Below are 15725 nucleotides of genomic sequence, written 5' to 3'. Positions count from 1 at the left end.
CAGCACTGGGATTAGGGGGCGCCTTTCGGCGTAAACTAAAGACAACGTCGGGTCAGCCTTTTGGATCTCTGTGCAGGGAAAGAAAATTCCGATTAATTAGGATGCTGAGCGCGTTTTATTTTTAAGAGCTCTGATTGGGTTTGCTTGGCAACTCTAGGAAAGTCGGAAATTGATCTATTGAGGAAAAGTTGTATGAAGAGCTCAAAGCTGTATTTCTTTTGGGGTGCCTCCCCCCTTATTTTTCGTTTTGTAGCTGTCACACAGGTACACTATTAGTTACTTAATTGTTAGACCCCTGCTGGCTGCGGAAACTCTTTCTTCTATAACGTCTCCAGAATGCTCTTGTTTTCCCTCACAACTTTCTAACCCGAACTAGTTTACTTCCTACGTCTTGTTTTCGTATAACTGGGAAACAAAGGTACAGTTTCCCTTCTGAGAAGTCAAACGTTTAGTTAGCTCTTCACAGCTGATGAAATAGAAAAGATTAAGAATATTTCAGAAATTGGAATTCACCATTCAATTCCTGTCCTTTTAAAAAACAAAACAAATCAACCCTGTTTGTGGAAATCCGTAGGTATCTGGAAAAGGCACTCAATTCTCTCTAACCAAAAATACTCCTTGGATTGCGGGCTTGTCGCTTTTAATTTAGTCTTTGAATGTAAAGGTATTACTATAATCTGAGGGGAAAGGTAACTGAAATAACGACCATTATCAGTTCCCTGCCTCGGAACAGGCTGGTAAAGAAATACTGAAAATATCATAGAAAGCTGCTGATGTACTGTTAAAATAAAATAAAACTAGATTCTGCCCAGACTTTCCTCTATTTTCGAATCACTATAACTTGGGGGGCGGATGTGAAATACAGATATTTAAAAATTAACTGTGTATTTTGAGTTTCATTATGTGTTAAACAACAGCAGAAGGAAGACTAAGCCTCTCCTTTAAAAGTCTGAGACTGTTTGATTTGAAAGTTTTGGAACGTGATAAACATTTCCAAGAAAAATGACATTTTCTGTTCTTAGTTGCTAGCCCCGACCTCCCTCACCTTGTGGTGCTTTTTATACTTTAGTCCTGCAGATGAATTTCTGCCTATGGCTGCAGTGAGAAGGTGTAATTCAAAGCCCCGTGCTGAGTTATGATTGTGATGGGCAGTCCCTGCACCTACTTGTATAGGGCTGGGTTGCTGCTGGAGACTCCTGGGCAGAGCTGGCTGCAGGGGAGGAGCGCTCTTAAATCACCTGACTTGGAACGAAGACTAATTATGGCACAAGGCAGTAGGTAGTTTGGAAATAATGTGAGTTAATTATTAGTTTTTCTATTGAAATCCGGGTTAGTCTATAACAGAAGGGATGTAGCAGTAGCTCTTTTTTTTTTTAAATTGTAATGTAAAGTTATATTTGCTCCCTATTAACAACAGGCGTACACTTCGGATTGACTACACTTGGCTATAACGTAGTGTGTGTATGGGGGGGGAGGGAGGTTGGGAGGAAATAGAGGGCATATACATTCAAATGGAAGGACAGAGAGAGTGTTGTTTAAGGCACATCGAGATTTGTCAAAAGTAGATGTTATGATTACTTAGTTTCAAAGCAATTACACTTTTTGTGCTCAAATGCATCGAGCAGCCTCCCATAGCACCCACTTAAGAGTGATTATTAAATGCATCGATGGATTCCTTCACTGGAAAATCAATTCTATCGCCAACTTCATATCTTGACTTCTAAAGAGTTTTCGTCTTGCTTGTAAAGGACAACATCTAAAACTGCACTGAACATTGCATTCCCTCCCCCCCCCCGCCCAACTGCAGTGAAGAGGGTCTTGATGGAAAGAAATATTTCTTTACTAAGATGATTAACTTTGTGGGGTCATTCCGCTTTGATTTGTTTAGGTAGGGCTTTCACCCCTCTGTGGTGCAGTAATAGTAAACACGTTAACGTGTTATTGTCTAATGGTGTAAAGTGAGGTGGAGGAAGAAGCCACTCTAAATATTATATGAATAACAATGTTTTATTGTTGGAATCATTGTCAGATGCAGAGATCCAGGGACAAGGAATATCGAATGCTGAATCAGAAACAATAAGAACGAGAGAGAGAGGGATGAAAGGCTTCTTCTCTTGGCTCTTCTGCTTTGGGTGCAGTAGGACGTGTTTCTCACATGTTCCTCCTAATTACCAGCAAGAAAGTTCTGCTCTTGCTGGGTTTGGTTTAGTAGTCAGCCCCATATGAATCACACTGAACACGCAATCCCACTCCTACCTGAGTGACAGCTAGCCGGCGCTCTGGCTTCTTCTTGTCCCTTTAAAATCTGAATCCAAGGGTAATGATTTATCAAACTCTTATTATCAAGAAAATGTCAAACGAAGGGCACCTTGCTCTGCACTGACGCAAACCCAATCTTTCCCAAGGAGCTATAGAAAGCTTTGCTCTTGGCTGAGCAAAATTCAGTCTATCAATCGCCTGTACTGCTGTTTTTACCTCCACCAGTTCAATCTGTTGCTATTTAAGACATGGTAAGTGCTTCTTTTTCCGTTTTTGAGATGTAGTGAAGGTGTGTGTGGCGGGGGGGGGCAGTTTTTCTTTAGAATTTACTTTGGCTATACTCTATGTAGTTTCTATTTGTTAATTTCACATATTACTTCATGTAGAGAGTAACCGTCATGCAAAAGTATTCTAGGTTGTAGGTGAAGGAGCTTGTTTCAAATGGGAACTGTCCAGGGTTCTGAAAGGCTACTTTCCGCTATGGAAAAAAACTGCACAACCTATAATATAGCCAACATAAGAAAAGAAAGGGAACGTATTCAGAAACGTATGTACTTCAGAGCTCAGTAAAATCGCTATTGAGTTCTATGTAGATGTTTCATTAGCTGACACTGTGTGGGTTTGGAGATTGTTAAAGATAAGAATACATACCAAGAAAACTGCATCGGGCACTTTTCTTCCTTTTGAAATATGACAGTATAAAACAAAAAGGGGCACACATTTTTAACAAGAAATTGTCAAATGGTGAGATTTACCAGCTTGTTTGGTTGAATATTGCTAGTTACAAACAATCAGGCTATCTGCTATTTTCGAAAATTTTAGATCTTTAAAAGGAGCATGATTTCGAAAGCTTATTTTAGAATAATAATCCAGCATTTGTTATGGTATAGAATATCCCTTCATCGTGTTGTCTTTTTTTCAATATTTAGAATGAATGTAGTAACTTCACTGGGCATATCGGGAATGCTAACCAATACTATTCCGTTTGGTTCCAGCATCTCTAGCTGCCTACAGGGCAGCTTGTTTATTGCCTATAAAAAAGCCAGTGTGCATTGTTGAATGACAGAAAGGAAATGGGGCGTAAAATTAAAGAATCTTTCTGCAACGGTGATAGGGGAAGGGAGCATTCTAGAGTCGTGATGTGAAATCCAACAAGGTTTGGAGGCGCAGAGCTGTGGAAACATGGTGTAGAATTATAGGTTTGCAGTCTCTATTATTTTTGTCTCCCGGTTATCTTCTCAGAATATTAGCGTTTAATGTGATAAGGCGACCGAGGAGAGCCGTGTAGACTGAAAATACTGCAAAACGTTCCTAATCACTGTTACCAGCAAAATTGCATCGCAGTTTTATGCACAGTGCTTATTTGTGAAAAATCAAAAAACAAAATTTCAACGCTTTTTTGGGGGGGGGTGTAAAGTATGTTATATTGTCATTTTAGGATTACACCAGTCAAAAGGATATGAACAAGCAGGCTGTCAACAGCCCTGAAACAGTTGCCCTTGGACAAATTGAAAGTGCGGGAGCTATACGGACCAGCCCCGAAAATGAGCAGCAGAACCTACCTTCAAAAGCCCCATGCCAGTTGGCCAAGGTCTCCAGATCTCTCTCCAGCGACAACAAAATCTTTCTATCTGAAGAAGCCAAACAGAACGATTTTGAGAGGACCAAAATTGGGATCTGCAAGCTCAGCAGCACCCCAGTCCAAGCCAACTCCACCACCCGAAAGGATTCTGTAGAAACCTTTCCGCTAAAGAACATCCCCAGTGCAGGAAACCAAGGGCAAGCCAATATTCTTCACTGCAAAATCCCCCCTTTGCAAAGCACAGACGGCGAAGCTAATCAAAGTCTTGGTAAGAGCACACTGGAGCAAAACAATGCCAACAGCGGTTGGGTGACCATGAGCCAGAGCACCGTGGTTCTGGGCACAGATGGGAACACTTCTGTTCTGCCTTGCAGTGTTAACGGGGTAAGTTATTTCTCTGTCGCTTTCCCCGTCTCTAAGTGAATCACATGTGTGTTGACACCATTGAGCAAAGCTCGTTGAAGTACATATGTATTTGGATTCCAAGCTCTAAATGCCTAACACAAAAAAGGCTGATTTGGGCACAGTCCAAGGGAGTAACTACTGATAATCTCTCCCTCTCAAAAGGGCCCCTTTATAGAAAGAAAATGGTGTGACTGAAATTATGCGACGGGAGTCTCTTTACTGCTGATTAATAATAATTTGTTAGCAATATGAACATGGATGATCGATAGTTCCAAGCTAATTCAAAGGCGGGTATTGAGCGGTGCCTGCCCCTAAAGCTCAGCTGCAATGGGGTGGTTCTCTTAAAATGGGCGATAAAAATGATCAGAATTTGCCTGGAACGAAATAACGAAGCTCAGAACACTTGTGGTTGAATTCGGTTGCACTTGGTCTCCTTCACGCTAGGAAGAAAAGTTTGTTTACCTAGTTTTTTTCAGGTGCACTCCCCCTTTCTGGCATCAAATGCCCAGAGATTGCCCTGCCATTCACTGGCCCCGTTTATAAAGGCTTTGCATTGCGCTATCACCTCTGCGAATGTTATTGCCTGTTGTAACGCATTGGAAGCTGTAACCAAAAACAAGAACAAAATCAGCCAGCCATTCCGCAAACCCTACCAAACCTGTCCCTGATCAACCACCGGGCTGGGATTGGTGATCAATCACTCCCTCTCAGACAACTCAATCGTTATTTGGGATCAGTGAGAGGCTCCCAGGCATTGCTGAACGATGTGAAAATGTGGCTAACGCGCACCTGACACTCTCCCCGAGCAGGGGCCTCTCCCAATGGATTATAATCTGGGAGACAGCCCTACTCCGGGGTTCAGAGCTCCTTGGTATTACCAATGCGATAGGAATGGCGCTGCGCTTTCTCTTCCACATGGACTGGGGACATTCATATTTTAAAAAGGCGGCCCGAGGTCATTCGACAAAGATCTTTTGCTGGGGTGGGGTAAAGCGGGAGAGCGAGAAGGCCTAGCTTTATACTAGACTAAAGGATGTTTCCATGCTACCAAACCGGGGTGGTGGTGGAGTTCTACTGACTCTACTGGCGAGCAGGATCTGACTCCTGAGGACCAATCAGCTCTGCCTCCCTGCGGGATCGTTCTCCTCAGAGCAGCACGATCCGCAGAAGAGCAAAGCCTCTCAGCTACAAGCCAAATATATCTAATCTGGGTTAGATTTTTTTTTTCCAGAAAGAATCGCAACAGAAATCAGTTCTCTGCCCATCGGTCAGGGGCTGGAATGAAAATTCAGGGCCCTAGAATTTAAATATCAGATACACTAGGAGAAAATTCACGGCTGTTCATTGAACTCACATGGAAGGATTAAGAAGCACTGGGCCGAATAGTTCTCGCTATCACCAGTCCCTTCTCAATTTGAAACAATGCCCAAACTGAGGTCCTCTGTTGCTTCCACTGAAATCAATGACAAAAATCCTCAACAGGAACCAGATCCAGAGCTAGGTGATTGTATGCAATGAAACCGAGAGAGCACAGAATTATTGGTGTAGATTGCATGGGGGTGGGAGGGTGAAGACGAGGAGGCTGCTTGTTATATATAGTAATATCTCTTTGTATTGGATGTTTTCTCTCTCACACCTTCCCGCAGCAGCTGGTCTGTAATAATGTCTTCTTGCGGGGCCAGCTAATTGCAAACCTGATATTTTTGTTTGATCTGAAAACAGCCTTGCTGACAATGTGTTTTTCCTCTTCACCCTTCAGGATGACGATAAAGGGGATGAAAATAAAGCCCGAGGGAACTGGTCTAGCAAGATGGACTTCATCCTCTCCATGGTGGGTTATGCAGTGGGGCTGGGCAATGTCTGGAGGTTCCCGTACCTGGCCTTTAAGAATGGGGGAGGTATGGCTTTTCCTATCTTTATACACCCTGCTGCTCTTCAAGCGATACTGAGCCAGCAAATAACTTGTCGGGGCGGGGAGGGGTGGGGCAAAGGGGAGGGGGGCGAGAGGAAAGTGCCTGGGAAAAGACCTCCCCCAGCACCTGCTCTTCAAAACATAGCAACGAATATCCTGTGTCAATCAAAGATTTAGGGCTAGACCAGACCATCGTTTTTTAAAAGCTAAAATTCACTTTATCAATGGCCCTTAGAAAATAGAATGATCTTAGCATTTTTTAGAGGAGATGCTTTCCTAGTTAATACTGGCCGGAGACCGAGGAAATGAACAAACAGGTTGATAAAATTTGAGCAACGGATTTCACTTGACTAAGAACATTCCAGCCAAAGTACAAATAAAAATAAAATAAATATGTGAATTTAAATTCAATCGCCCAGAAGCGGTTCTAGTCCAAAGACTTGGCTTTGGAATGCGAAGGTAAAATAGGAACCCAAAGTAAGTATAAAATAAGGGGAAATCTCTGCCAAATCTGAATAAAAATCAACCCTCAATAACAACATTTTAGGTTGAACTGCGCATTTATTTTAAAACCCATTTCGCTACCCGAGAAATAGTAATTTTTAAAAAGTCTGAATAATGTTCAGCAAAGTAACACACACATAAAATAAATGTGATGAAAAAGCAGTGTGCAGTTCTGTGTTGCTTAAACCGTTTTATTGTAGAAAAAGCAATTTGACTTGAAAACATCGAATTCGATTAAAATAGCTTTTTCTGTTGCGTCCAACGAAATCTTACAGATAATTAGCGGGCGTTTTTTAAAAAAGAAAAACAGTTGCGGTAATCAAGCTACTCTTAGACTTACCACTGTCATAAGGTAAAATATCGTGGACGCGTGTAATTGTTTAAAATACCAGAAAGACTAAAAATCCTTCAGTTTGTGAGATGTGGATCATTCACATTTCTGCCAAAGAATGAGGCAGAAATAAGTGTATGTAAAATTATGGGTTTTATTTCGCCCCCCTTTTTAAAAAAAATCACATTTTCCGCACGTATTGGAGTTGACTGTAAATATGAGAAATCAAGGATCGTACTGAATTTGGTATTTTCTTACTGGACGAAAACATGCTTATCTTAGGACAGTCAGAATCTAGGGCTTCATCTTTTCCCTATTGCACTCAAGCTGATACAGTATTTTGCCATGGAATGTGTATGTACCTGTGTGTATATTCTCTGCATATACCGAACTGTGTATTACCTAATTGCACACAATCATGAATCTTCCCCTTTAAGAGCAGTTTTCCTGCAGTCGTGAGACTAAACTCTTTGAAAGGGATCCCTAATAGTTTAAATCACTGATTTGGAAATAAACTCCAGGAATGCAACCAGTATATATTTAAACAAACTTTTATCCTCATCAGGGTAGCAGCCAAGATGAATACGTGACTTTTCCAAAGAAGCCCATTTATTGCCTTGAGATCTGGCTCACCTGCTCAGGCAGTAGTTAGTAACTGTCTATAGTGGAGGTCACGCAAATTCGTGAAGCCTTCCATACAGAGGTTCTGTTGGGAAGCCTTGTATGTACGGCATGTAATGACTCTTCCCAAGCCTTTCTAGGGTTTGCTGGCGTTAACCAATTTCCTGTTGAATACAACTGTGTTATTAGAAAGATTAAAAGAAAAAAAGACAGACAACATCGGAGAGGGACAGTGACTGGCACACTCATTGTTACCCCTTCTGGGCGAACACAACCAGCTCAGCTGTTACACAAGAGCGCACAGATGAGCATGGCTCATCTCAGCCTCGATTTAGATCCCTTGTTCTAATAATACACCAGGATCTCTGCAGAATGGGTGTAAAGTTGCCTTATCCCCCACACTGATCACTCCAGGTGGGTTGCACTAATGACTCTTGCCCTCACGCTCACCTGAGACTGGTTCCTTTCGAACACAGACAAGGAAGCAAGACACAGTTGCAGTTTGATGATGAGGGGAATTAACCCCGATTTAATTAATTAGCGTCACCACCTGCAGCGAGCCTGGTATTCATTTCTAGGCAAAATAAGAAACCCTGGAATGTGGCAAAGTATAGAAATAAATTCGTAATGCTCCTGGAGAATGAATAAGGAGCGATTCAAATGATTAGAACAGGACTTTTCTCAAGACACCGTACTAGCCCTTCTTAATGAGTTAGTCAAACACATGGCGGTGACCAGTATGTTTAAGATGCATTTACTGAAACAAAACGCCCGACAGTGTCCCCTCTAAACAAGTATGCGGTGTTCTTTTTCATAGGCTAATACTCTATTGGAGTAGGTTCTCTTAAGGCTTCCTAAATGCTACGAATCTTTGTTAACTTGAATGCTGTTTGATGCTGAGAATTACACAGTTTGAGCACTTTCTCGCTGCAGTTCAGATCTTTCTTCTCTTTCCCCCAAGGTGCATTTCTCATCCCCTACTTGATGATGCTGGCTCTAGCTGGAATACCCATTTTCTTCCTGGAAGTTTCATTGGGGCAGTTTGCTAGTCAGGGACCTGTGTCTGTCTGGAAAGCTATCCCGGCCTTACAAGGTGAGCCTCAGCCTCCCTCTCCCCATCTCCCTTCATCTTTGAGGGAACTTCTGTCGAGAATTTTGAGTTGCCTGAAGCTTTAACAGACATTTGTAAAGGACTTTATTTGGTATGGCATTGTCACTTGAACCATGCATTGCAGTCTTCATTTGACCTTGCCCTCTTTCTTAGGAAATCCAAGTAATATTTTGTGTTAGATTTCACAATTATATTATTATTTTATATAACAGATTTTGAAAAAATATAGACTGATCTGTATTCAATAAGTGACTTGCATAGCCAACACTGGAGTGTTGTTGCTGGGCCACCTGTGAAATGTTTTTTGTATGTGCAACAGCTGAAAAATGTCTTTCTGTTTGATAGGTCAGGTTTGGATATTTTACAGTCCATTGATAGTATAGGTTTGTAATCATGAATACATATGATTGTACTAGCCTTCCATCTCCTTTCTTTTTCAGGCTGTGGCATTGCTATGCTGATCATCTCTGTTCTAATAGCCATATACTATAATATTATTATGTGCTATACACTTTTCTACCTTTTTGCATCCTTTGTCCCTGTATTACCCTGGGCTTCCTGCACCAACCCTTGGAACACTCCAGGCTGCAAAGATAAAAGCAAACTCTTATTAGGTAAGTTGTGACACGCTTTTAAAAAAAATATGTTAAAGAACATTCCTTACAAGTTGGATTGGAGGACATTTTGTACCTATGAAATTTATTCGGGACTAACACTGCAGTCCTTATTTCGACAACACTCCCACTGAAGTCAGATCCTGAATATCATTGGCAGTATCATTTGATGCAGTTGGTTTAATCTTTATAATCATGCACTCTTGTCTCAGATCTGTTGGTTGAATTTTGTTTGCTTGTTTTATGTTGGAAAAAATTCAATAATAAAAAAGGCCCAAAATGACCTTTTGGCCAAAATGGATTTTTGTCAAATTTTTCCAGTTCTTCAATGAAAAACTGGAAGCTGGAAACCAAAATATTATTAGTGAAAAGTTTTGGTTTTCAGTAAAAGTTTTGGGCTTTTTATGAAAACCTACAATTTTTACCAAAAGTCAAAGAATTCACTGAAAACAGGTTTAGAAAACAGAAACAAAATCTAAAAACTGAAAATTAGTAGGGGGAAAAATTTTTTACACTTCCCACAAAAATAAATGGCATTTTTTATCAACTCTTTTTAACAGTAATATGGTAGTTGCAAGTTCCTTTTAGGTTCCTTCCATCTGTGCTTCCAATATCAGATGAATTTAGTGCATTCAGACTGGAAGTGCTATGGCAGTCACCTGCTTGTGCCGTGGAGCATTTCAATGAATCATTTATGATTAGGTATTATTTATTAAGTGCTGTTTATAAAATCTCTTTAACACAACAAATAATTTTTAAAACATTTTTTGGGAGGGTGGGGGGTAGAAGACACACGTAGTGGTTGATTCAGTACTGACAGGCTCAGTTGAGCCAGGTTCACCCACAAAGTAATCCCACTGTTTTAATTTCTAACTCACCAGGAATAAATCTTTCCCCAAATGTATGATCATTGCACAAGTTTCCTTTCTAGCAAAGCAGGCTAGAGTCACATGCTTCATTTTATGACACAACTACTGTACCATCTACCAAAACTCTGCGGTAGCCAATTTAGGGCCCTGCCCAAATTTCATATAAGTAAATGGAAAGGCTCCCATTGACTTCAATAGGCTTCAGATCTGGGCTTTTATAAAATTGATACATTCAATATTAATTGAAGTATTTACATTGATTCATATTTTTAAACAAACTTACTTTAACTTTGTTTGCATCTCTATTGTGTCTGAGTCCTGAAAATATTCTAGCAAAGGAGAATGCTAGCAAGAATGGTCACTTGCTCATTACTCAATAGTGGATTTTAAGTGGCCGTTTAAGGAAAGGCCAGTTTCCAATTTGTAACTGGACTGTTTAGCCTGAGTACCTGATTCCAAGAGTTTCATTTGGTCAGGGAAAGGGAACCTACTAAGTGGCTTGTGTATCCAATCTAACTTGTTTGCATTGCAAATCTTAAAAACTCACAATACACTATGCACACAGATTCAGAATTATTTACAGACATTATTCAATACCTAATTTCAAATAACTAATAAATTCAAGAAATCCGTGACCTGTTAGTGAATGATGCACAAACTGGATAGGGAGAAAAATTAATGGAATACATTACAGCTTATGATTTATTTGCTCAGCTTTACAGGACACAATGACAACATAATAAGAAACAAGGACATTGCTTCTGAGGTTTAAACCCCCATGTTGTATGGATATAGGGCTCCTAGGCACTAGGGTAATACACATAATTTATAATAACTGGAATAATGAGATAGGGAAATTTTAATAATTACTGATCATGCACTGGAGGTCTGAACTCTTAGGATTTGATTCTATACTGTTGATGTCAATAGAAAAGGGCACTTAGGGACCAATTTCACAATGGAACCACAGGGACAATTTCAGTCCTGATGCAATCTCAGTTGTTTCGATGGAGTTGAGTGCTTATGCTAGGGTTGCAATTGATCCATAGTACAATCTGATTCATACTTCTAATGTTCTGAAGTCTGTTTTTCACCTCTGCCTGGGATCTCCAGATAAGCAGCCCCCCTTGTCTTTTCTCGCACCTAGCAAAGATAGCTGCTGAACTGTGTGCTAATTCTGTAAAGCCAATGAATGATTTTCATATATTTGCTTGAAAATTTGTAAACATTGGCCTCTTTTAAAGATGAAAATGTAAAGCATTAAACTCCCTTAAAAATATTTAATTTCCTCGATGTCAAAGAAGCCTGAGAAAGTAAAACCTGAATGCAGTGCTATGGCTTCCATTCAGCAAAGCACTCGAGCAATGTGCTTATCCTTAAGTATGAATTGCCCATGGAAGACTGTGTGACTCCTCAGGTGCTTAAAGTTAAGCATGGTCTTAAATGGGTTGTTAAATATGAGGGCATTATCTCATAAAGATATAGCACAGGGATGATCAGATCTCATTTTAAGGATAATTTATTTCTATTTGTAAAGTTAGGGAGTGCCAACTGCAGGTTTTCCTGTTGGCTTAATGTGATCAATTTCTCTGGCACATTTATCCTTCAACTTGCTCAGCAACTGTAAGGTTTTGTCTATCTTTAAAAAATAGTGTCAAGTCTTGAAAGGCCAGAGATTGGTTTCAGCTTTCTTCTACAGAAAAACAAGCACAGTTATCACTGGACTCAATTAAATTGCTCTTGTCTTTCCTGATTTCAAAAAAGTATGATTTTAATTATTAATGTTTGTCCATGTAAATGTAATTTCTTGTTAACATCTTCCAAGGTAACGTAACCATTATTTCTGTTATATGTTTGGTTTTGATCAATAGCACTGCAGGAGAAGACTTATGTGTACATGACTGCAGGGGGCTTATACGTGAAAGTACAATTGTGCCCTCTGCTGATTTTAAGAGGATAGTGCAAGGAAACCAAAAGCTTTCCAGAACTAAGCTAAACATTTATGCTGTGCAGAGTTGCTGCAGTGCAGCAAAAGTGATCTTAGGTGTCATCCTATAAAACCTACTAGGGAGCTGGTTGCAGTTAGATGTGTAGCTTAATATTTTCTGTTTGTTGCATGGATTTCAAAGCTACTTACTGTTGTGCTCATTGTGCTATGCCTCTCTAAGGCTTATTCTCATGGGAAATGGGGAGAGATGATTCTCATACATCTGTATAATATATTCTGTGTGTGTCGGCAAGGTGTATGTGTAAAGGCACACATGGTTTTAGATTGGATTGGAAGGTTTTCTTTAAATAGAAATTTTAGTTATTGTGTCTTGTATATTTGTGTACTTTGCATGCACAGATAGACACTATAATAATAATTCGATTTAAGGAAAACCTTCCAATCCAATCTAAAACCGTGTGCACCTGTACATATACCCCTTGCTCTCACCTGTGCATGCAGGCATGCACGCTCACAGGGAATATATTATACAGAAGTATTAGAATTGTCTCTCCCCATTTCCAATGAGAATAAGCTTTAGAGAGCCGTAGCACTATGATCACAACAGTAAGTAGCTTTGAAATCTGTGCTACAAACAGAAAATATCAAGTTATACATCTAACTGTACCAAGCTCATAGTAGGTTTCAGAAGGTGACACCTACGATCACTTTTGCTGGTCTCCATATCCTCCTGCGGGTAGAGCTCAGGTGAACCATGGAAGTGGCAATATCATTAGAGTCTGGGGGAAGGAAGATGACAGCTCAATGCATCCTTCTTTACTGGTTGCTTTGCAGTGTGACAATATCCATTTCAGAGAAGTCTGGGTTTTCCTCTTACTATTATTTCCTTTTCCTCTCGAGCTTGGCTGTGTCATGCAATACAAATGGGAAGTGACGCCCTGCTGACAATACTTAAACAGCTATAAAATATTTTTGTATTTCATGTTTCTTTTTTATGGTCTCAAATAATTATTAAAATTGCCAGTAATTATATCTTCAGGGAGGAGTTACAGAATCAGACTCATTTTGTGTAGTGTAACTGAACATAGTGGTTTAGAATTATGTAAGTTCTGAGTTAGGGAGTTGTTGAGCTTCAGAAGATAATATGGATAAATATTGAGAGAGAAAGAGAGACTATGTCAGCTGTCTGCTGGCAATTCAGCTTGTAAAATTTATATTTCCTACTCAAATGAAATACTCTTGAATTAACAAACTTGTTTGTTTTAAATTTGTTGATGATCTTTGGGAACGTTGGCAAAGACAGTCATAGCTGTAATCACAGGGGGTTTCAGTTCAAACAAAAGTAGCTCCAGATCACATATGGATCCAGATCCAATTTGAAGACCCTTAAAGTCTGGGGGTTTTCATATCTAGAATTTATTTGTATGTTGTAAGGATAAGCGTTGATGTGACGCTTATATCGGAATCTAAAGTCACCCAGAATAGATCTAAGGTTTTGGTTTGGACCCATATGTGGCTAAGATTCAACCATATTATCTTAATTAATATTTACAGTGGTGTGTTTTGGAGTACAATTGTTTTTCATAGGTATAATTTTTGTTGGATCTCTGTCTCTGTATTTACATCTGCTTAGTGGATGGGACTCCTGGGTTCTGTTCTCAGTATTACCACAGATTAACATTGTCCTTGAATGAGTGAACTGGGGGTCAACTCTGCATTATTTGCTCACCCACCTACCCATATCTCCCATTGACTCAAGTCCCTAATCCTCTCTGTGCCTTAGATTACCCATTGGTGGAAAAAAAGGAAAACAATGCCAACTATCTCAGATGGGTATTGAGTCTTAATAAAAATTATATTTATAAAATGATTTGAGATCCTTGTTTCAAGGGGCTATAGAAATGTAACATGTCACCATTAAATAGGTCTACATGATACAGTGTATGTTCAGAGTTGTCCCCATCAGTCTTGAAAATGTTTAGTCCAGTACTTTCCTTCCTTTATTGGTACCTTTTCTTAACAGATTCGTGCATCATTGGTGATCACCCAAAAATACAGATTAAGAACTCTACTTTCTGTATGAGTGCCTATCCAAACTTGACAATGGTTAACTTCACCAGCCAAGGAAACAAGACTTTTGTCAGTGGAAGTGAAGAGTACTTCAAGTAAGACCCCTATTTGATTAGAAAATGTCAGGTTATTTTTCTGCTAATAAAGTCTTGGGGTTAAATTGGGTGGGTCATTTATAACTGGTTCCAGAAGACTGGAACTACAGCATGTGAGAACTGACCTCCAGGCATGAAGGGTAAAAAAGCTAAGTTTCAAGAGAAAAAGGAGAACCTTTTTGTTTTGTTTGTACAGCACCTTGCACAATGCGGTCCAGGTCCAGGTCCATGACTGTCTCTCTCAGGCACTGCCACTGCACATAAATAAAAAACAACAATAATTATTAATAAAAGGTATAATAAATGCAAGATGAAATTCACTGAAGCCTTTGGGGTAGATCAGAGAAACTTCTCAGCACTATAAGCAGTGTCTAATGTAGATCCTTTTATACTGGGAGAATGCAGCTTGCAATCATTGTCACTAACTTTTTGACTCTCAGGTACTTTGTATTGAAGATTTCTGGCGGGATTGAATATCCTGGTGAAATCAGGTGGCCCTTGGCACTTGCTCTCTTTCTGGCTTGGGCGATTGTGTACGCATCCCTGGCTAAAGGAATCAAGACATCAGGAAAAGTGAGAATATTTCTTTACCAGAGTAAACCAGTAACAGTACACTATGTTGCTTTAAATCCATAGCACTTATAGTTTAAGACAGTGAATCAGTTGGAAGTTGCTAAAAGCAAAAGTTTTATGGGACCTTACTGGAAGTTGAACTTTCTAAGTACCATCTCCAGGGCCAGTGGAAAACGGCAGGAAGAGATGCTGGTGTTACTCTATGGAACATTTTGAGCGGAGATGATCCCATGTTATGGGAAGTTTGTAAAGTGATCTCATTTTGAATCCAGGCCTATTTTCCTTGTACACTCAAGGTTGGAGCTGGGCAAAATGTTTTGACAAAAACCATTTTTGTGCAAAAATGCAGATTTGGTGACATTGAAACATTTTGAAAATTTGTGTTGATTTCACTTAATTGTTCTGGTAAACAATTATGAAAAAAATGAAATATTTCATTTTGATATTAAAAACATTTTGATTTTTGATTCAAATGATTTATCATTTCAAAATCTTCTTTCACTTTAAGAAAATTTAAAAAATATTAATTCTTAAAATCAAAATAAAACATTTTGTTTGACGGAAACCATTTTCTTTCTTTTTGATTTGCCAACAATTTTGAAAAATGCCATTTTTGGTTCAACTCAAAAAGATTTTTTGGAATTGCCAAGGAAACAAAACATCTGTTTTTTGCCCAGCTCTACTCAAGACTTCTGTTCACTTTAGGGGGAGTTCTTGGTGCAGGATTATGTCCCAGATGGTTAACTTAACTCGGCAGTTCTAAACTGTGGGTCGGGACCCCAGAGTGGGTCACAAACCTGTTTTAGACTTGTTGGGGTCTGGACCAAGCCC

At 39.6% G+C, this 15725-nt stretch overlaps 1 protein-coding gene across 1 annotated transcript in view; it reads left to right on the top strand.

The window, feature by feature from the left end:
* The first annotated feature begins 2428 nt into the window (after positions 1-2428).
* Positions 2429-15725, top strand: part of SLC6A5 (solute carrier family 6 member 5) — a 50033-nt gene continuing 36736 nt past the window's right edge. The window contains exons 1-7 of the mRNA XM_073350653.1: positions 2429-2510; positions 3698-4225; positions 6006-6144; positions 8576-8707; positions 9166-9339; positions 14180-14321; positions 14762-14894. Of these exons, the coding sequence (XP_073206754.1) occupies positions 2508-2510; positions 3698-4225; positions 6006-6144; positions 8576-8707; positions 9166-9339; positions 14180-14321; positions 14762-14894 (1251 nt within the window). The 5' untranslated portion in view covers positions 2429-2507. The remainder of the gene's footprint in view (positions 2511-3697; positions 4226-6005; positions 6145-8575; positions 8708-9165; positions 9340-14179; positions 14322-14761; positions 14895-15725) is intronic.

Source organism: Lepidochelys kempii, chromosome 6, assembly GCF_965140265.1.
Source record: "Lepidochelys kempii isolate rLepKem1 chromosome 6, rLepKem1.hap2, whole genome shotgun sequence".
Taxonomy (NCBI): domain Eukaryota; kingdom Metazoa; phylum Chordata; order Testudines; family Cheloniidae; genus Lepidochelys; species Lepidochelys kempii.
This window is presented reverse-complemented; position numbering and strand designations above follow the sequence as displayed.